The following is an 18,741-nucleotide window of genomic DNA, read 5'->3' as shown; positions in this document are numbered from 1 at the left end:
TTCTGATGAGATCTTTATTAAAAATATGATTTTATAAATAGCAATTTATTTCAAAAACAGCAATCACTTCTATAGTATTTACCATATTGAATGACTAGGGAAACTAATAATTCCACATAAAAATTGTTGAGTAACCACTATATCAGACATTTTCATAGAAAAATATTATTCAGTTTATACTGCAACTCTGTAAGTTAGATGCTACCTTTCCCTTCATAAATGAAAGTAAGGAGGTAATTTTTCCCCAGTTTCACAATAAGTGGTTTATCTAAAAGTTCAAACCAGACTTCAAATCCTAATAAATCTGACAATGCAGGAATAATTTTTAAATTCTTTCAAAACCCTAAATTGATATAAAAGTATTTATCACTTTTCTCCTAAATAAACTATTTTAAGTACTTGAAATATTAAGAAAAAATCTTTATATGTAAAAAGGTACCTGGCTGTTGAAGGAGTAGGAGTTAAGATATTTTTACAGCATTTTAGAAAATTAGTGTTAAACGTTGTGAAAGGATTCTCTGTATCTTTATTGGAGACTTTCTTCAGCCTTTGCTCATCCTTACAGGATTAGACACTTGGACAAGAGCTCACAATGCCCTCTTCACAAAAACAATAGGTACTATTAATTATTCAATCAATCAACCATTCACTTCGTAAATGAAAATGGACTTAGACTTACATTGAGTTTTTAAAAAGTTAAAGATCAAAATTCCTTTTGTTCTTCTCAAGCCTATATAAGCCGTTTTTTTCTAATTTTTGTTGTATCTTTTTTGCTACAACTCTACGAGTCATTATGAATTATTTCAAATCTTAAACAAATTAACTGAATTTTATAGATAAAGTCTATTCCCTTGATATATCTGTGTGCTAGACTTACTATCCAAGCATACTTTCATAGATATTTCATAAGTCATAAATGTGTTTTGATGATCAATGACAGTTCCTGTCTATGAGTATTTAGTAAGCATAAACTAAAGTGAATCTATTCAGGGTCCTGAATTTTAAAAATCATTCATTTTAACACAAACTAATTTTCAAAACAGAAAACAATGAACATGGATTTTCATGATAAATTACAACCTGGAAGTGCTTAATTAATAAATGTGCCACATTTTTAAATGCCTATAGAAGTCATATTTAATGCTTTAACTGGATTTGCTAAGACAAGCTGTATGTTGTACCCACAGATAATAATAGAGAACAAGATCAAATACTGTTATTATTTCCATTTGCGGAGTTAAATCTGAATTTACCTTGTTTGCAATACTTGTGATGAAGGATTTAATATCAAGATTCGTTGGACAGCTCTTCTGACAGGGGGCATCTGCACATTTCAGGCATCTAGGAAATAAAATAACTATGTTAAGAAACTACAAGTGAGATAATCTATATATTTTCTACCTTATACTCATTCAGAGTCCATGTCTAGTAAGTATAAATAAAATTATATCATTTTTAGGTACAAACATTTTTAAGCAATAAATACAAAGTTTCTGTGTTTCACCTTTGGGACTTCTCCTGGGATGCATAAATGAGAATCATGCTGGCTAGTAACTGCCCCTCCTCTCAGAGTTCCTTCTTGATTTTAAGAGAATCATACTTATTTAGGACATACCATTCCCTCACTCTATCAGTTTTGTTTGATCCTTCACTATGCTGACAATACTTGCATGCAGTTTTTTATGATAAGGTTTGTAGTTCTTTTAGACCAAAATTATTACACAAATGCAAAGATCAAAGGTAAAGTCTTATTTTACCACTTGAAATATCCTTTCTTCCACATTTCCTTCCTTCCAGCTTCCCTCTCTACCTCTCTGTCTCTTTCCAATCTTCTGAAGTCTTTCAGCCTCCATCCCATTCACATGACAACTGAGTTCTGTAATAGATGCTTCAAAGCATAGCCCAGATCCACCCTCTTCAGGACCAAAGTATGAGCAGACTGCCTTCCCTCTGCTGCTGAAGAGAATGGGGTCCAACAAGGTCAGCTTTTATTCCCACAACTGCCTTCCCTCTGCTGCTGAAGAGAATGGGGTCCAACAAGGTCAGCCGCCTTTCCAGTAGCAGCACACATCCAATTCAAGGCCAGTGAGTGGGGTTAGAGGATCGCTACCCATTCCCATATTTGGGGAACTAGTCTGCAAGGAGCCACTGAAGCATTTATTGTGACTATTTGCTCAATCCCACTTCCTTCACTCTTCTACAGATGTTAAGCTGCATATAAACTTCCTGCATATTAATCTCATCTCAGACTGTCCTTCCTGGGGAACTGGTCAGAGATACATTTGAACTTTGTTGCACCTAAGAACCACCTGGGAAGCTTGATAAATGGCACAGACTTCAAAGAGGAGCCCCTACTGAGTCCAAGTTACTGGCCTGGGAATCTGCATTTTGAAAAGGGCCTCTGAAGTGATTCTAGTGTTCATAGTTGGAACCACATTGTTAGAACCACGTTGTATAATTATTCATTCAGGACAACTAAAACCAATGGCCAGACTCATCCTTTATTTGCACATTAACTTATATGTGTTTTTCTTCATTTATTCATTCATTTAATACATATTTAATAAGCCTCCATTACATGGCAGAACCTGGGATAAGAAAATATAAAAGTGTTGGAAAAAGATCACCATGGTCCTGATATCACAGAACATGCAGTTTGAATGAAGTACAGACACAGAAAAAGCCACACACTGTTCAATGTGGTCAGTGAGAATCTGGGTGAAATATAGCATGCTAAGGGAACACAGATGGAAGACAGTAGTCCTGGAGGGAGATAGACAGGACACGCTTCTTGGGAGGAATAATACTGAAATAGAAGCTCAAAGAATGAGTGGACATTGGGAAAGCAAACGACAGTGGGATTCTGAGTGCAGGGTCACTCAGGATAATTAACCAAGAATAGAAAAAGTATGCACCAGTGCCTGGAAAGAAAAGAACATGACAGGGTAGGTAAACTAATGAATTGGGTCTAGTATAAAGTGAGAGTGGGAGTAGAAAGAAATGAGTGTGGAGATAGACAACTAAGGAAAATATACTGCTGCCACATGTGTCCGAAAACCAGCATTCTCCAAGAATTTCACTAAGAATGAATCCTACATTGCTCAGTGACAAAGGTGACTAGCTAGCTCATTTTCTATACACTTCCATGTGCAAAGACCTTGGTTCATTTCCTTCATGAAAACAATACCAATCTCCTTGTCATTCTTTTGTGAGTAAGAGAGCCCTCTTCATTGTCTGAACCAATTTCTCAGTACCTAATTAACATCTTGTTTTTAAATCTGATCTCTTTTCTCTGGTTTGTGCCCTTAGCCTTCTCTCTAAATTAAATTTTACACAATGAGTACCAAAGGCTTTTCATAATCAATTGTCCTCTCTGAAATGTAGTCATTAAACCTCTCCCCTATCATTTCTGTAAATGCCATTGTTAGATTCACATCCATCATTTAGTTGAATTCCTGTCTGCTCATACTTAACGTTTTTTCCCCGAAACACTATGGTTGAGTTCAAAATAATTTCTTCAAAGTATAATCTGCAGCATACATTGCAAACAATACAAAAATCTCCATAATGTATGGCCTATTTGGTCCTTGATGTTAAAATGAGGTGATATTTATATGTGTAACTGTCATGTGGATAAATATACTGAGCATTAATAGTGGTTTGAAAGGATTTTCTTTTACGCTGCAATATAAAATAGCGAAAAAGAAATAATAAGCCAACTTAAATATCATCTTATTATTGAAAACAAAGTCTTTTCAACAGTTGTAAAAATATCTGCCATCACACAGGAGTAAGCACACACACACACATATATACATATGGCACATCATATGGATTCTGGTTATCCCTATGAAGTCACAAGTTTCCAACTTTTCTTTTTTCTAATGCCCAACTTGAATAACACAATTAAAAAATAAAGTTACAATGTCAGCAGGTATAAGTGAATGAAATTAATGTGCACTGTATTTTTCTGTTCTTCCAGAGAAATCTTATATTCAACATAAACAGATTCACTTAACAGCATTGACAATGCAAGGATTTTTAGTTGTGGTTATTAAGCCTCTTTACCAAATAATTCTCCTTTTATTATTGAGCTAGTTCACAAATAACAGCTGTTGAAAATGTCAGATGTTAATGAGGCAGGGCCACGCAAACCTGAATTGTAGCATTCTTTTTTCCTTTGGTGTCATGAATATGCCAGAATGGGCAGACTCTGATAATAATACCATCTTGCAATTCTCTAAGCGCTCTGCAGACTAAAGTGCATCAGGCTGCCATTAATCCCACTTATCACTCTGACAGCTCAGTAATTACACTACTGCTATAGCCAGGTAGTCCTAATAAAATATCAACCACTGCACTGGAATGCATACTGGTGAGATGTTTTATTAAACTTTGAGGGGTAGGGGTTGATCATCAAGTGACATTAGTGTTGACCTATTTTTCTATTTGACAATAAATTATCCTTTGACCATGCCATAATAGATATTACAGAGTGCATTTACTGTACCAAATCAGAAAGGTGCTGCATTACAATGATATAGGCAAATGGTGTAAATAAAATAGCAGAAATGCATGTCAGAATGTTATTACCTAAATTGCTTTAAATGATTGATACCATGAAAAATCACAGACACAGTACTTAGGGGAATATGTCAACAATTATTGTAAACCACAGTTCCACATACATTTCTCCTTAAAAGTAAAATTACACTTGTTTTCATCTTTAGTCATTTAATTCCCCTTTTACCTTTCAAAGTTACTCTCTTATAGTGCTGTTTATTTTTAAATGCATAAGCAGCAAAAATTAATTCAGATAAACAATTATGTCATACTTTTTCCCCAAATAGTTATAAAGTTAAAGAAGTATATTCGATTTTTTTAAACTACAAGGAAACAACTTAGAGTTTTCACTAGTCATACACTTTTTAAATTTTCGTATTTAATACAAAGCGTAACAATGAATTTCACTAAGAGCAAAATATAGAATTCTTAATTAATGTTAATCTTTCATGATTCGATGTGACCATAAAAAATGTATGAAAACTTAAATACTGTTACTTAAAGGCCAAAAACTATTAAAGATATATTTATCCATGATATTTCTCTAGAGAAAGAGAAATATGATTCCTCTTTCCAAATATCAGTGAGGCTAGACAGTTTGACTCCATAGTATGACACCAAAAATATTATAGTGAGTAATGAAACAAGCGGCATTTCATTCTTCACACATCTGAGAACAGATGCCTGCTTCTTTTATTGGTAACCATCCACAGCATTTGGGATTGTAACCTATGCTTGTTAAAGAATTTTCTACTCATGAGTTTAAATATCTGAATTAATTTCCTTTCTCAGTTAAAAAATAATAGTAATAATAAAGCACATACACACAAATCTATCTGAAACCCTTAAAACTCCCACTGCATTGTCTTAGCTTTGCTAGAGTTTGGTTTAATTGAATCAGCACTGTTTCATCAGGCTATGTAAATATACATTAATCTACATATAATGGCATTAAGCAAGAAAGTATTTACATTAAAAATTAAAATATTTTCCTAATATTAATATTGTATTTCCTTAGATATTTAATGTTCCATATAATCATTTAGAAAGTCTACCTAATTTAGATGTATCAGATGGATTTAAAACCTTGTTTCCCTACCCTATAAGCACCAGTGTAGGAAAATACATAGTTTAGTATCTTCCCCAATGGTGCAGTATGTCTACTGAAAACTGGGCAGAATCAACTGTCAGGTTGAAAAGAAATGTGAATAAAGAAATCGAAGTTGGAAGTGTCATATATGTATGAGTTCCACAACTTCTATCCTTTGCTTCCAGACCCTATCATAATAAAAAGAGACAAGAAAGATGGCTGGTATCTTTAAAACATGATGGGACTAATCCCATGTTCTGATCCATTAAGCAGTCAAAACAGCCAAAAGCCATCCTCAGCTTCCAATAATTATCTGCCTATTTATACCTCTGTGCTTCTCTTAATAATCCATTAACAGCCCTTCCTATGTACTTCTGACTCTGCTTCTCTGATTACACCACAGGTTTTTAATAGCTTAGGGCTATCTGCAACTAACTTTGAATATTCTTAAATATGCATCTTGGCCTAGCCTTTATTATACTGAGCTGGAATCTATGATAACATCAATAAAAACAACTGAATTTTTAATGCTGTGCAGCATTCCGCCTTTTAACCACACCTGTGATGTTCATGTTTTGAGGCTTTTAATATTTATTTATATTTATAAGTTAATACCAAACATAATTTTAAATAGCTATTTATCTACTAGAAGTTTTCTTCTGCACACGGGTGCTTCAAAACGATTCAAGAGAAGCAAATTTAGAAGAGAACACAATTCACACAACTGATGCTCAAAATTATTTGTTGGATGATAATAACCAGGAAGCTGGAAATAAAACATAGTTGAGAACTTTCCTACAAGTATTTTCTGAAGTCTATGTCAGGAGATTATTGGTTTTACCATATAAAAGCTTTAAAATGTATAGTTTATACTTTTTGCATATTCTGAATTAAATGAAGGTACTTACATTAAATTCCATAGTCCTTATTTATCTTCATCCATAACAGATTCCTAAAAATTTATAAGACTACTTCTATCTCTACCTCATAGATGAGGCTCCAGTCATCTCCCACAAGCACAAAAGACCAGTGGCCAAGGCAGTGGAGAAAACGACTACAACACATTTAGTATCTTACACCCAGGACTATCCCATCTATGTATACAAACAGGTTAGAAATTTAAAAGGTGGTGTTCTACTGACCCCATCTCTTGAAGACATCAGTGCCTGCTTGCCAGAGTAATTTGAAGACTGAGAAAAAAGCAGTTAAGAACTCACAGCTAGAAAAAGACTGCAGTATTATCCCTCCTGGAGTCCAATTTTAGTTTAGGGAAAAAAAAGTAAAAGGTAGTCTTGACTGTCTCCTCAAGAGGCTTCTCAAGTCCAGATGAAAAGGTTGGGTTTTACAGTATCACGCAGTTTTGAAGGCTTACCCAACCTTAGTAGTCATTGAGGCACTATGACTCAGAGAAGGAAAGTGACTTGTCCTAAATCTTCCTCAGAGTTTATGGCAAGCTTTTCTAACTCAATCATTGTCCGTTCTAGTCTGTAACATTTATTTTCTTCTAATTCATGTGTGATTATTAGGAAGCTAGTTTTATTGCAATTTTAAGCAACTGTGATTTAACCATTTGTGCTGAAAATATACTTTTATTAGCATATCCTTATTAAAAACTTAAATATGCTACAAAAATCCTCAATAGCATAAGAAACCACAACCTCAATCAAGTCTTTCATGCTGTCTCACAAGCAAATAAAATATCTTCATAAAAACTTAGTACATATCACCTTTTATAAAATTTTAAACAAAGATTGTTCTGTTTTACTATAGAGGAAAAAGATATCTTTATGATTGTTAAAGAGTGTTGCTCTTAAACGTATTTGTTTCGCTTTCTTACCTTGAAAGAGATCTGGACAAAGAAGAAAAAGATTCAAAAATAGGCTTTTGGCATACAGTGGTGGAACAAGAAAGATGTGATGGAAATGGTATACATTAATAATAACTGCAAAAGAGTCACTGGGAGAAAATACACACATCATGAATACAGGTACAGACAGTTATAACCGGGAACGAAAAGAGAACAGAGCCCATATAAACAAAGTAGCGTCAGTACTTAACACTTTCTGAATCTACCGGGGCTCTCACTTACTGGAAATCTAAACGCTATATAAATGAAAAGATTTAAATAGTAACACTGAACAACAATGACCAAAAGGCCAAAAGAAAATGGTTTTTGTTTGGGGTTTTTTTTTGTTCCTAAACGACTGTACTGATAATTATGCTGAAAATTATGGGATTGAATGAAATTACTGTAGGTTGCAGCATGAAGGAAAAGTGTCCCAATTCTGACTACTCCCTGTTAGAAAGTTATTTATGGAGCATAAGATCATGGTTTATAAACTGAATTGTTAAAATTGAACAAAAATCAGTTATTAGTTACAACTATTAGAAGTAATTAAATATTAACTATTCACCAGTTTTTATATATCAATAATACAGAAACAGTAACAGTAAAGTCAATGAATACAGGAAAAAATATGTAAAAGCATTCATTAAATGTTTTCCTGCCCAGTAGGTATCTGAGCACTAAAATAGCTGATATAATTTGATCCCTGTCACCTGCAGCTACAAGTGAGGTACACTTTAATCAAGAAAACCAGAGAATACCATAGATAAAAGATCTGCTTTATGTCCTGGAGGGACGGGCTTGTTGGCAACACTCTCCTAGGAAGCCATTCTTTATTCACCTTAAAGATGGCGGGGGCTGAGAGTATGTACTTAAAGGGATTGAGGAAGATGGCATGATTCAAGAAGATCAAAGTTTCCTCTGTCTTGTAGTAATGAGGAAAATAGCGATAAGCCATGTACCTAGGATAGGATGCTTTATAGAATCTGTCTATATTTAGCATAAGTCAGTCAGATAACACATAGCATATATGTATTTAGTGTGTGCATTCACCCAGACTTTCATGTATGCTAATATTAAGTGCTCAAATGTGCTTGCTCATCCAAAGCCTTTAAGTGTATTAACTCAGAAAACGTAACATTGAGGTTAAGAGTACAAGCTCTGGTGCTTGATTGCTCATATTTAATTGTTGACTTCACTTTACTGGTTTTAAGATGTTAGGCAAAGGACTTAAACTCTCTGAGCATGAGTTTTCTCATTTGCAAATGGGGATAACTTGTACATCAAATTGTTGCAATAATTTTTAAAGATTATACCTTTATATGCATTTCTTTAGTAACTTAACAGGTATTCTCTATAATCTTCAACATATTCTTAAAGTTATATATTGTTTTATCTTCCTTAATGTGGAAGGAGGTAGGGAAGAGTCAAGGTATAATGTTTTATAATTATTTATGTACATTTAACATAGTAGACATCTGACAAACATATACATATGCTTTACGTCTTCATTTTCTCCATACAGGATTTCAGAAGAAGGAAAAGTTATTTTCCTCTCAGGAGAATCACAGAAGACTTCTTAGACAGAGAAACTTATGCTGACAGTTGAGGAATAGGTAGGACTTGACCATGTAGAGATTAGTATAATAGAACTTAATACTGAGAGCAAGTTATCAATGCTATATGGTTCTTTTTATTCTACACAGCAGCTGCCACCACACTATGTACATTTTAACTGCTCAAAAATGTGAAATGAATGAACAAACGAATGACAAAAATACAGGGAAAAGAAACTATTGCCTAATGCAATCCATTAAAATAGATTATGCCGCTGCCAGCACACCATGTACATTTAACTGCTCCATAATGTGAAATGAATGGATGAATGAATGAATGAACAAATGAATGAATGAAAGAAAAAAAATACAGGGAAAAGAAACTATTGCCTAATGCAATCCATTAAAACAGATTATGCTGCTGCCACCACACCACGTACATTTAACTTCTCAATAATGTGAAATGAATGAATGAATGAAAAAAATAGAGGGAAAAGAAACTATTGCCTAATACAATCCATGAAGATAGATTATGGGTTCATCCAGGACGAAGACTATAATTCGGCCAGGCGCGGTAGCTCATGCCTATAATCCCAGCACTTTGGGAAAGGCCATGGTGGACCTTTCCAAAGATTATGAGGTCAGGAGATTGATACCATCCTGGCTAACACGGTGAAACCCCGTCTCTACTAAAAATACAAAAAAATTAGCCAGGCGTGGTGCCACACACCTGTAATCTCAGCTACTCGGGAGGCTGAGGCAGGAGAACCCCTTGAACCCGGGAGGCGGAGGTTGCAGTGAGCCGAGATCGCGTCACGGCACTCCACCCTGGGTGACAGAGCAAGACTCCATCTTAAATAAATAAATATAAATAAATAAAATGAAAGACTATAATTCATCTTTGTTTCTCAGTGCACATCCTAGATGGCATATATATAAGTGCTCATGTGTGTTTAAGAAACATTTCTCAGTCACTGTACTTCAGGAAATCAAACAACAAAAATACATGTCAATCTCATCAGTGGTCCAATATTACTTACATTGTACTGTATATGGAATCCTTTCTTCTTGAGGCTTTTGGTTGTTTCCCCATGGTAATGGTATGATGTAAAAAATATTCTCCTAAACTAATTAAATTAAAAATGATAGGTTGAACACCACAATGTACTGTGAAACTTGTACTGTTGAAAATGGCTACATTCTAGCTAAAAATGTGACTGATCTTTATTATGGGTTTAAAAAGCATCTGAAGGATGCAACTGGTAAGTATGAGGATATATGTGACAAAAGATGCTTTCCTTTATTCCTGCTCCACACATTATCTCCTAGCTATTCTGTACAGCCTATCTCCCTTCCTTTTTTAATTGTTGTCATCTTATGAGATGGCAACAAAATATTTCTTATGTTCCAGGGTAGGGTAGCAAATTTCCCTGACAAAATAGGCTATCCATGTACAAATATGGTCTGTCTTTCTGTAAGTTCTGAAAGTTATATATTGCTTTCTCTTCTTTAATGTGGAAGGAATTAGTGAAGAGTCAAAGAATAATGTTTTACAATTATTTATGTACAATAAGCATAGTAGACATCTGACAAACATATACATATGCTTTAAATATTCAGTCCAACGATTTTTACATTTTGCACTGGTCATATGAATTAAATCATATGAATGATACTCCCATATATGCATTTCCTTTCTCAAAATCCTTCCAAAATCTTACAAAGAATTCAGTTAAGAGTTTTAGTAGAGAAGAGTTTTAATAGAAGAGTTTTAAAGAGTTCAGTTCACAGTTTTAATAGAGAAATGCCTATATCTTATATACCACATTAACTTGAATGTTTACATAAATGTAACCACATATATCCATAATAGATAATAGTTACACATTTAGTTAACATGTAGCCATAATCAGAAGCCCAGGGTTCAGAGTATTTTTTATAATCCCATCATTTTATAGTTACTATTTTTAATTTAACTAAAACAAGCCATATGTAATTATTTTTTGGAAACCAAGATATTGTTGCTTGCTCACCACAACTACAGTTCCCTTCACATTCTAGACAGCTGTTACGTGATGCTTAATACACTTTTGATCCTTCACAGACCTTGATGACAGTACTAATAGTTTTTATTACAGCTTTCCTCCTGCACTGTAATCTTATTTCACCTGGACCATTTCCCCACTAGTGTTATAAACTCTTTGATTTATATCAAATAATTACCCAGACTTCATAGAAAAAAAAATATTTTGTGTTGCATATTCACATGCTATGCAAATTATCTTCTTAATTTTTGAAACACCTGTTGTATGGTTATCTTAATTTCAATGACGCCCCTTTAGAAAAGTTTAAAAAACTAATATATATTTTTCATAGATGCCCTAGAAGTAAACTTTTCAGCAAACTTCAAAACTGAGAAAACTCTATATTTTATGACATATTTGCAGACAATTTCAGAAATAACATATTAGTAATAGTAATCTGACATATAGATTTACCGTGCATGTACCCCAGAACTCAATGAAAAATAAAAATTTTTAAAAAGATGTGAAAAAGGAAGTCAAATTGTTAAATCCATAAATAAAATAGGTTATTGGTTCCTATACAATTCCTAGATGTATGGAATATGTTTGTTATGAAAAAAACAGTATGTAGACAAATATATAAACCTACCTCAGGGCATGTGGACTAAGATTTGGGATAGATTTTACTTTTCACAATGCTATATTGTTTGCATTTTTTGCAGTAAGTATAACTTACACTATTAATAAACAAGACATAGATGTTGACGAAAATCACATTATCTTAAGTAATTTTTACTTTTTGCACTGGTCATATGAACTAACCAGGCAAAAGCAAACCAATGATACTCTCATATATAAAATTTCTTTCTCAAAATTCCTCCAGAGCCTTACAAAGAATTCACTTAAGAGTTTTAATAGGGTGACCATAACTGATATACAACTGACCACAGGTTTGAACTACATGAGCTCACTTACACATGGGCTTCTTTTTTCAACCAAACAAGGACTGAAAATGCAGTATTTGTGGAATACAAAATTTGCCTATATGGAGGGCCAACTGAGGAACTTGACTATGTGCAAATTTTGGTATATGCAAGGGTCCTGGAAACTCTCTAGCATATACCAAAGGATGACCACATTTCTGAGTATTTGGTGGCTCATACATCTACCATAAAAAAGGGCTGAGGTGGATGTAAAGAATACATCTGAGTGAAAATGCAAGTTCTGGAGGCACTCATTAATTAAGCTGTAACAATAATAAAAAAAATTTGGCCTTAAAATTAAAAGATAGTATTCATCAACAATAGAATCTTGAAGTAAATAAATGTCTCCACATATTAGTCATCTAGGTATAACTGAACAGCAAATAATTCAACTCAAAATTATTAAAAGGTTCTGTGTTGAAGTCTGTAATGGCAAAAGGGAGGAGTTACTAGAACTTACTTAGAAGATGATAACTTAATATATTGGGCACATACTTCATGGAGAGGACCTTCAAAAAAAATATATATATATATATACATATATACACATACACACATATATGCACACACACACACACACACACACACACCACACACACACACATAGCAGGGGACAGTGGTTCACGCCTGTAACTTCAATGCTTTGGGAGAGTTACTTCAGGTCAGGGTTCCATATCAGCCTGGGCAACACAGAAAGACCCTGCCAGTACAAAAAAAATGAAAGAAATTAGCCAGGTATGGTGTCTCTACTTTAGGCACAGCTACTCTATAGACTGAGGCAGGAAGATTGCTTGAGCCCAGAAGGTCAAGGCTGCAGTGAGCTATGATTGCACCATTGCACTCCAGCGTCGGTGACAGAACACTGTCTCTAAAAACGATTTTTTTTTTAGATAGAGTCTCTCTCTGTTGCCCTGACTGGAGTGCAGTCGTGCCATCTCAGCTCACTGCAACCTCTGCCTCCTGGGTTCAAGCGATTCTCATGCCTCAGCCTCCCGAGTAGCTGTGATCACAGGCCTGTGCCATCACACCCTGCTAATTTTTGTATTGTTAGTAGAGACTTTCACCATGTTGTCCAGGCTGCTGTCGAACTCCTGACCTCAGGCAGTCCACCCACCTCTGCTTCCCAAAGTGCTGGGATTACAGCTGTGAGCCACTGTGCCTGACCTAAAAAGATTTTTTTTTGTATGTAGTTTTTTTCTTTAAAAGTGCAACAGTGATTGCCATTATTATAGAGGCTGAAATAGCACATTTGGAAAGCAATGGCCATATATGAATTGCATTCCTCTTAGAACTGTTGAGTTTCATGTGTGGCGTCCATACAAGTTTATTTGGTAGTTTTATTCCATAAAAATGGTGCCACTCTCCCATTTACAAAAATAAAAAGCAAACCTTCACACGCGCGCACGCGCGCGCACACACACACACACACTAAATTTAAATTTAAATTTAAATATTCATTCATTTTACTTAGCTAAATCTATGTTGATTATGCCAAGTAAAAGGATAATTTATTCAGCACAATTTTTTTCCTAAACTTTTAATGCAATCCTGGTGATCTTTTTAAAATCCCTATCTGATCATGACATTCTCCTTAAGCGGAGAATCTTGGTACAATATCATCTCTGAGCCTCGGCTTCTATTGCATTTCCACAGCTAGAGCTGCAACACCTGCCCGATGCTAGAACTCTGCTCATAGTTCCATGTGTAGGTCATTTTCAAATTGTGCATTCCACACGCTCTTCCCTTTCCTGAAGAGCCATACTTCAAGTTTCCATCAGAATTCAGCTCAGATGTCTCCTGTGGAAATCCCTGGCTATCATGCTTGGAGCCATTCTGATCTCTCATAGCACCCCGTGGGTTCCTTTATCAAAGCAATTATCACATTGGACTGTAACAGCTGATTCACTTTTCTAGTCTATCTTCTATTTCCTCCTCTAGTGAGAAAATGGTTGGGTTCCTTTGTCTTTGAGGTTAGTCTACTTGGAAATAGATTAATTTGAATTCAGATGAAAAAGTCAGAATTTTGGCAATAATCCAGTTTTTGTACAGTTAATGTTTGGTAAAAATTATTTGTAAATAATTGTTCTTCAAATTTAAGTAAATAAAAAACCTTTATAATTTAAACATTGTATTTAATTTATTTACTCGGTATTTATGCAAGGGGTTACTGTATACTAGCACTGTTATATGTGTTTTATGTTAACTCATTTAATTTTCATAATCACTCAATGAGGTAGATAAAAATATTAACTCCTATCTTTATAAAAACCTGATGAGGTAGACACTGTTGTTACTCTCATTCTAAAGAAAAAGATATTAAGGCACAAAATTTGCTCCTCTGATTTAGGTTTGATATATGTTATTGCCTATTTGTATGATCCTGGTAATCATCAAGAAGTTAATAAAAATCTCCTAAAAATCTAAAATTCTGGTTATCTCTGTCACTTCCTCAGAACAGTATGGTGACATCAGGGCTTGCCTCACAGTTTGTGAAAGGCAGATTCAGGACTCCTATCCAGGTTTGACTTGCTCTACAGACCAGCCTGTGAGGATCATCATTTCATTTCTGCAATAGTTCTCATAATGATAACCAGTAATCCCAGAGAACTTGAGAAAGTTTCCTGAAATAACACATTAAAACCATGCATATCATAGTCATTACTATGTATTTTATAGATGACTGATTTTAGAAACAAGCAAACAAAAACTCCTCATTTATTGACTAGGAACCCAGCAATAATACTTGCAGATCATGTAATTATTTACAAAGCATTTGCTCGTATGTAAATTACCTGTAGAAATCAGTAAGACCAATCATTCCAGTAGAAATACTAGACAAAATAAAAGCAATTAGAAACAACATGTATAACTATCAGAAATATGAGGCATAATAGATACAATAAAAATACATATATAATAGATAAAATAAAAATACATATCCAACCTGTATAACCATGACTCTAAACAAATTATGTCCCTATACAGCACATGGAATATTATATGACGTGACAAAAAAGTAGATCAGAACAAAACTGTCCCCATTAAAACTATTGTGTGGACCACTATAACCTCATGCAAGCTTTTGTATGAAATGGCTTAAGACATGATTTTTGTTCTTAGGCATTTAATGCCTAAGAATTAATGCTGATGTTGCACATAAAGAATACGTGGAAATTTCAGGAAATTAATGAATATGGGTGAAAAATAGATAAGAATATAAATGTTTAATCTTCTCAATTTAATTCATATCTTAACGTAGACCACGTTTTCGGGCAATGGCACTGCTTGGAAAGTGAACTAATATGAAGATGATCTATTCATTAAGAGAATTTTTTTTTTAGAAAATTAGCCTAGAAGCTAAAGGACACAATGTTCAGAAATAATATCTTGAATAACATCATTAAAATTAGCTGCCTACAGTTTAATATGATTTAAACTCGAAAAACAGGAAAATAAAAAAGCTAAGGGTAAATAATATATAGTTTTGTAAAAATGGAAAATTCCCTCCACTATGCTCCTAATAAAATGCATAAGAGCACTGACAATGCTGTCACAGTATGTCACGTGCTCCATTAATTTAGGAAAGCTGAATGAAGAATTTGAGCGAAGGTAATAGTACTTAAATATGTTTGTGTTCTGCGGAATCTTAACATGTTATTTACATTGTTCCTTCATTCTTTGTTTTCTTCTTTCCTTCAATCAACAAATATCTATAGAGCACTTAACTAATTTCTTGAGATTTTGCTAGGTGCTGGAGATAACAGCATGAATAAGTTATAGGTTCTGCCCTCAAGAATCTCACAGTGGTGGAGTCAGATCAATAAATGCTCATCCTCAGATAATGTAGAGGTGGGGTAATAGAAAGATAAGAGATACAGGGTATCTTTTTCTTCAATAGAAACCCAAGTTTAGAGGTACACTCATTTGTTCACTCCTCTATCTTCAAACCCTAGCATCATGCTAAAGACACAATGACCTTTCAATTTTCATTTGTTGACTAACTGAATGGGGTATTTATTTGTTTCTTCAGGAAGAATGAGAGAGAGAGAGAGAGAGTGTGTATGTGTGTCTTGTGGACAGGCCAAGTAACACATGGCTTTAAGAAGACACAGAATGTGAGGAATTGAAAGCATTTGTTACTATCCTACTGAAAGTGGCATAGAGGTTGCAGGACAGTTCTCTGAATGGCCTTGCACCAACTCGGTTCTCCCCTCTTTCCTGCCTGTAGGTCTCAAGAATAACTATAGCATGTGTTGTAAATGCAGCATCCTGACCTAAGAAGGGACAAAGTAGAACAGATCAAGCTCTGTTCTAGTCTCCTCTAGAAACAGAGTCCTTCAACACATTAGCCCAATATGTCCTATGATCCTGGGGTATAAAATCCAGGGCAGGCTACTTCCCTGAGTCCCTCAGCTGTGATGCCATGGGATGCCCCCATTAGTGATATCATCCACACCTAGGCATCTTTCCTAAACCTTGGAGGACTGGCTCACAATGAGTCTTAGGCTCCTGTTTTCCCTACTGTCTATCTGTAAGTAATAAACCTGCTTCATGCAACTTGTTGCATGTAAGCATGTTTTGTCTCACCAGACTCAGACAAGCTGGTAACAGTGCAAGACGAATCTGCTTCACAGAGCTCTCTGCCCAACTACATTTAATTCACCCTCACTGTAAACAAATCATCCCTTCTTTCAAGTGATCTCTCTTCTTTTATCCACACACCATACATTTGGTACCCAACACAACATACTGTCTTTTAATATCATAAAAGGCAGTATGGTTTAATGGATTCTGGATTTAAATCCAGCTCTATTATTAGCTTTGTGATCTTGAGAAAGTTATTTAAATCCTTTGTGCCCCAGTTTCCTCATCTAAATTGCTAATTATAGTCTTGACATTATACCATTATAGGGAGGATTAAATAAATAATACATGTGGAACATTTGGAACAGTTCCTGCCATTAATGAGTGCTCAATAATGTAAACCATTGTTGTAAATCATTTGTATTATAATCTAGGCACAATGGAGAATACAATGTAGGAAATGAGCGCTGTTTTTTAATAGCTACTGTGAAGTATAGAGCTATAGTGAAAACTGTAAAACAGTGACTGCCACATCAGTTACTGTGAAAATAAATGAGATAATTATGACAAGCACCAACATCATATTTATAGTAGCTGCTCAATAAATGTTAACTAGAAAACATGATGAAAAATATCTCAATCTTCCAAGCCAATCACGGAGGAACACAGAAGGGAAGTAGTATCATGTTGAATAAAAATAAACTGTGTAACCAAAGAGATTATAAGAATAAAATTGTAAATGCCACGTGCATCCATTAGGATTGTAAGGAAAGCAGCAGCCATACCACAAAGCCAAACACAAACTGATCTCCATAGATACCACACTTGCACGATGAGTTATATTACACAATGACTTGGCAATCATTATCTTATTTCTCCAAGTGACCTCTTCCTTAGTTCATTAATGGTTTTGATAGGACTGCTTCCGTAACAAATTCTGTATTTGGGTAGTGTAGATAAATTTTTATGTCAACAGTAGAAAGAAGTACTGAAGCCCAGGGTTGTGGGAGTAGGCAGGGAGGCCAATGAATCTCCCTTTGTCAAAGGAAGATCACTGACGGAAGTTTGATTTTTGCCTCTTTTATTCCTCACATCTAAAATAGATATTTTTCCAAAACATGAATGCCTTCCATATGATGAGACAACACTAAAATTTCTGCTTTAATTAAACAGAAAGAAGAAGAGAAACATTTTAAAATAATATTATAGAAATTTTTCTTATGTGCCACCTTTTCATTAAGCTGTGAAATTTCTCACCTGCTCCCTACTTGGCATTTTTTTAAGGTGAACTTTTCAGAACAACCCCACAGAGAGGAAATTGCTTTGCAAGCTAGGAAGATATTAATCTGTTCTCCCAGCATCATGGGTGCATAAATCCTTTTTTATTGAAGAGGTGTTGTTAAAGTTCTATATATAAGACGACAGTACAGTATTGATTTTGGTAATGCTAACACAAAAGCAGTATTTTCAGTAAAATATGCTATATTCTTTCAATTTTCCTGTCTTTGCTCTTGCTTTTCCTTCAATACAAAATACGTGACTGCTCATTCTCACTCCCTATCTGGCAGGTTTCTGGGCATCCTTCAAGACACAGCATTAGGTGTCATCTCCTGTTGAGAAGCTTTCCTCAACTACCATCCCCCCTCCCCCCACTCCTCCTAAAGGTTATTTTTTCCTTATTCATATCCCCACATTTTTCAAACTATAATATAATTAATTTGTAAGCTAACTGTATCCCCAAATATCCCGACAGGTCTCAGGAGGACATTCATTCATTCCATAAATATTGCTTGAGTACCTGTTAGGTCCAGGGTCGATGGAAAATGACGGCAAGTAAAACAGAGACAGATTATTTCTGTAACTTAGAATTAAACAAGTGAACAAACAAACATTGCATTGTAGACTAAGTTTAAATCATGATAGCAGAGCGCAGTGAGATCAGGGTATCAGGGAGGTCTTCCTGCTAAGTCAAGAAGAAGCAGGAGTTAGCCAGGGTGAGGAGACAAGTGGAAGAAGCAGAAGAGATGTGCAAATACCATGAGATGGCAGGAGGCCCAGCATTTGGAGGATTTGAAAGAAGGCCCTGGCGACTGAA

General features: G+C 34.8%; 1 protein-coding gene across 5 annotated transcripts in view; it reads right to left on the bottom strand.

Moving 5' to 3' along the window:
• The window catches only part of DPYD (dihydropyrimidine dehydrogenase), an 881,134-nt gene that overhangs the window by 677,996 nt on the left and 184,397 nt on the right, over window positions 1–18,741 (bottom strand). For all 5 annotated transcript variants that reach the window (XM_033199100.1, XM_033199098.1, XM_033199103.1 and 2 more), the window contains one exon: window positions 1,254–1,341. In XM_033199100.1, the coding sequence (XP_033054991.1) occupies window positions 1,254–1,341 (88 nt within the window). The remainder of the gene's footprint in view (window positions 1–1,253; window positions 1,342–18,741) is intronic.

Source organism: Trachypithecus francoisi, unplaced genomic scaffold, assembly GCF_009764315.1.
Source record: "Trachypithecus francoisi isolate TF-2019V2 unplaced genomic scaffold, Tfra_2.0 Lachesis_group5, whole genome shotgun sequence".
Lineage (NCBI taxonomy): Eukaryota > Metazoa > Chordata > Mammalia > Primates > Cercopithecidae > Trachypithecus > Trachypithecus francoisi.
Note: the sequence above shows the minus strand (reverse complement) of the source record. Positions and strands in the feature narration are given on the sequence as shown.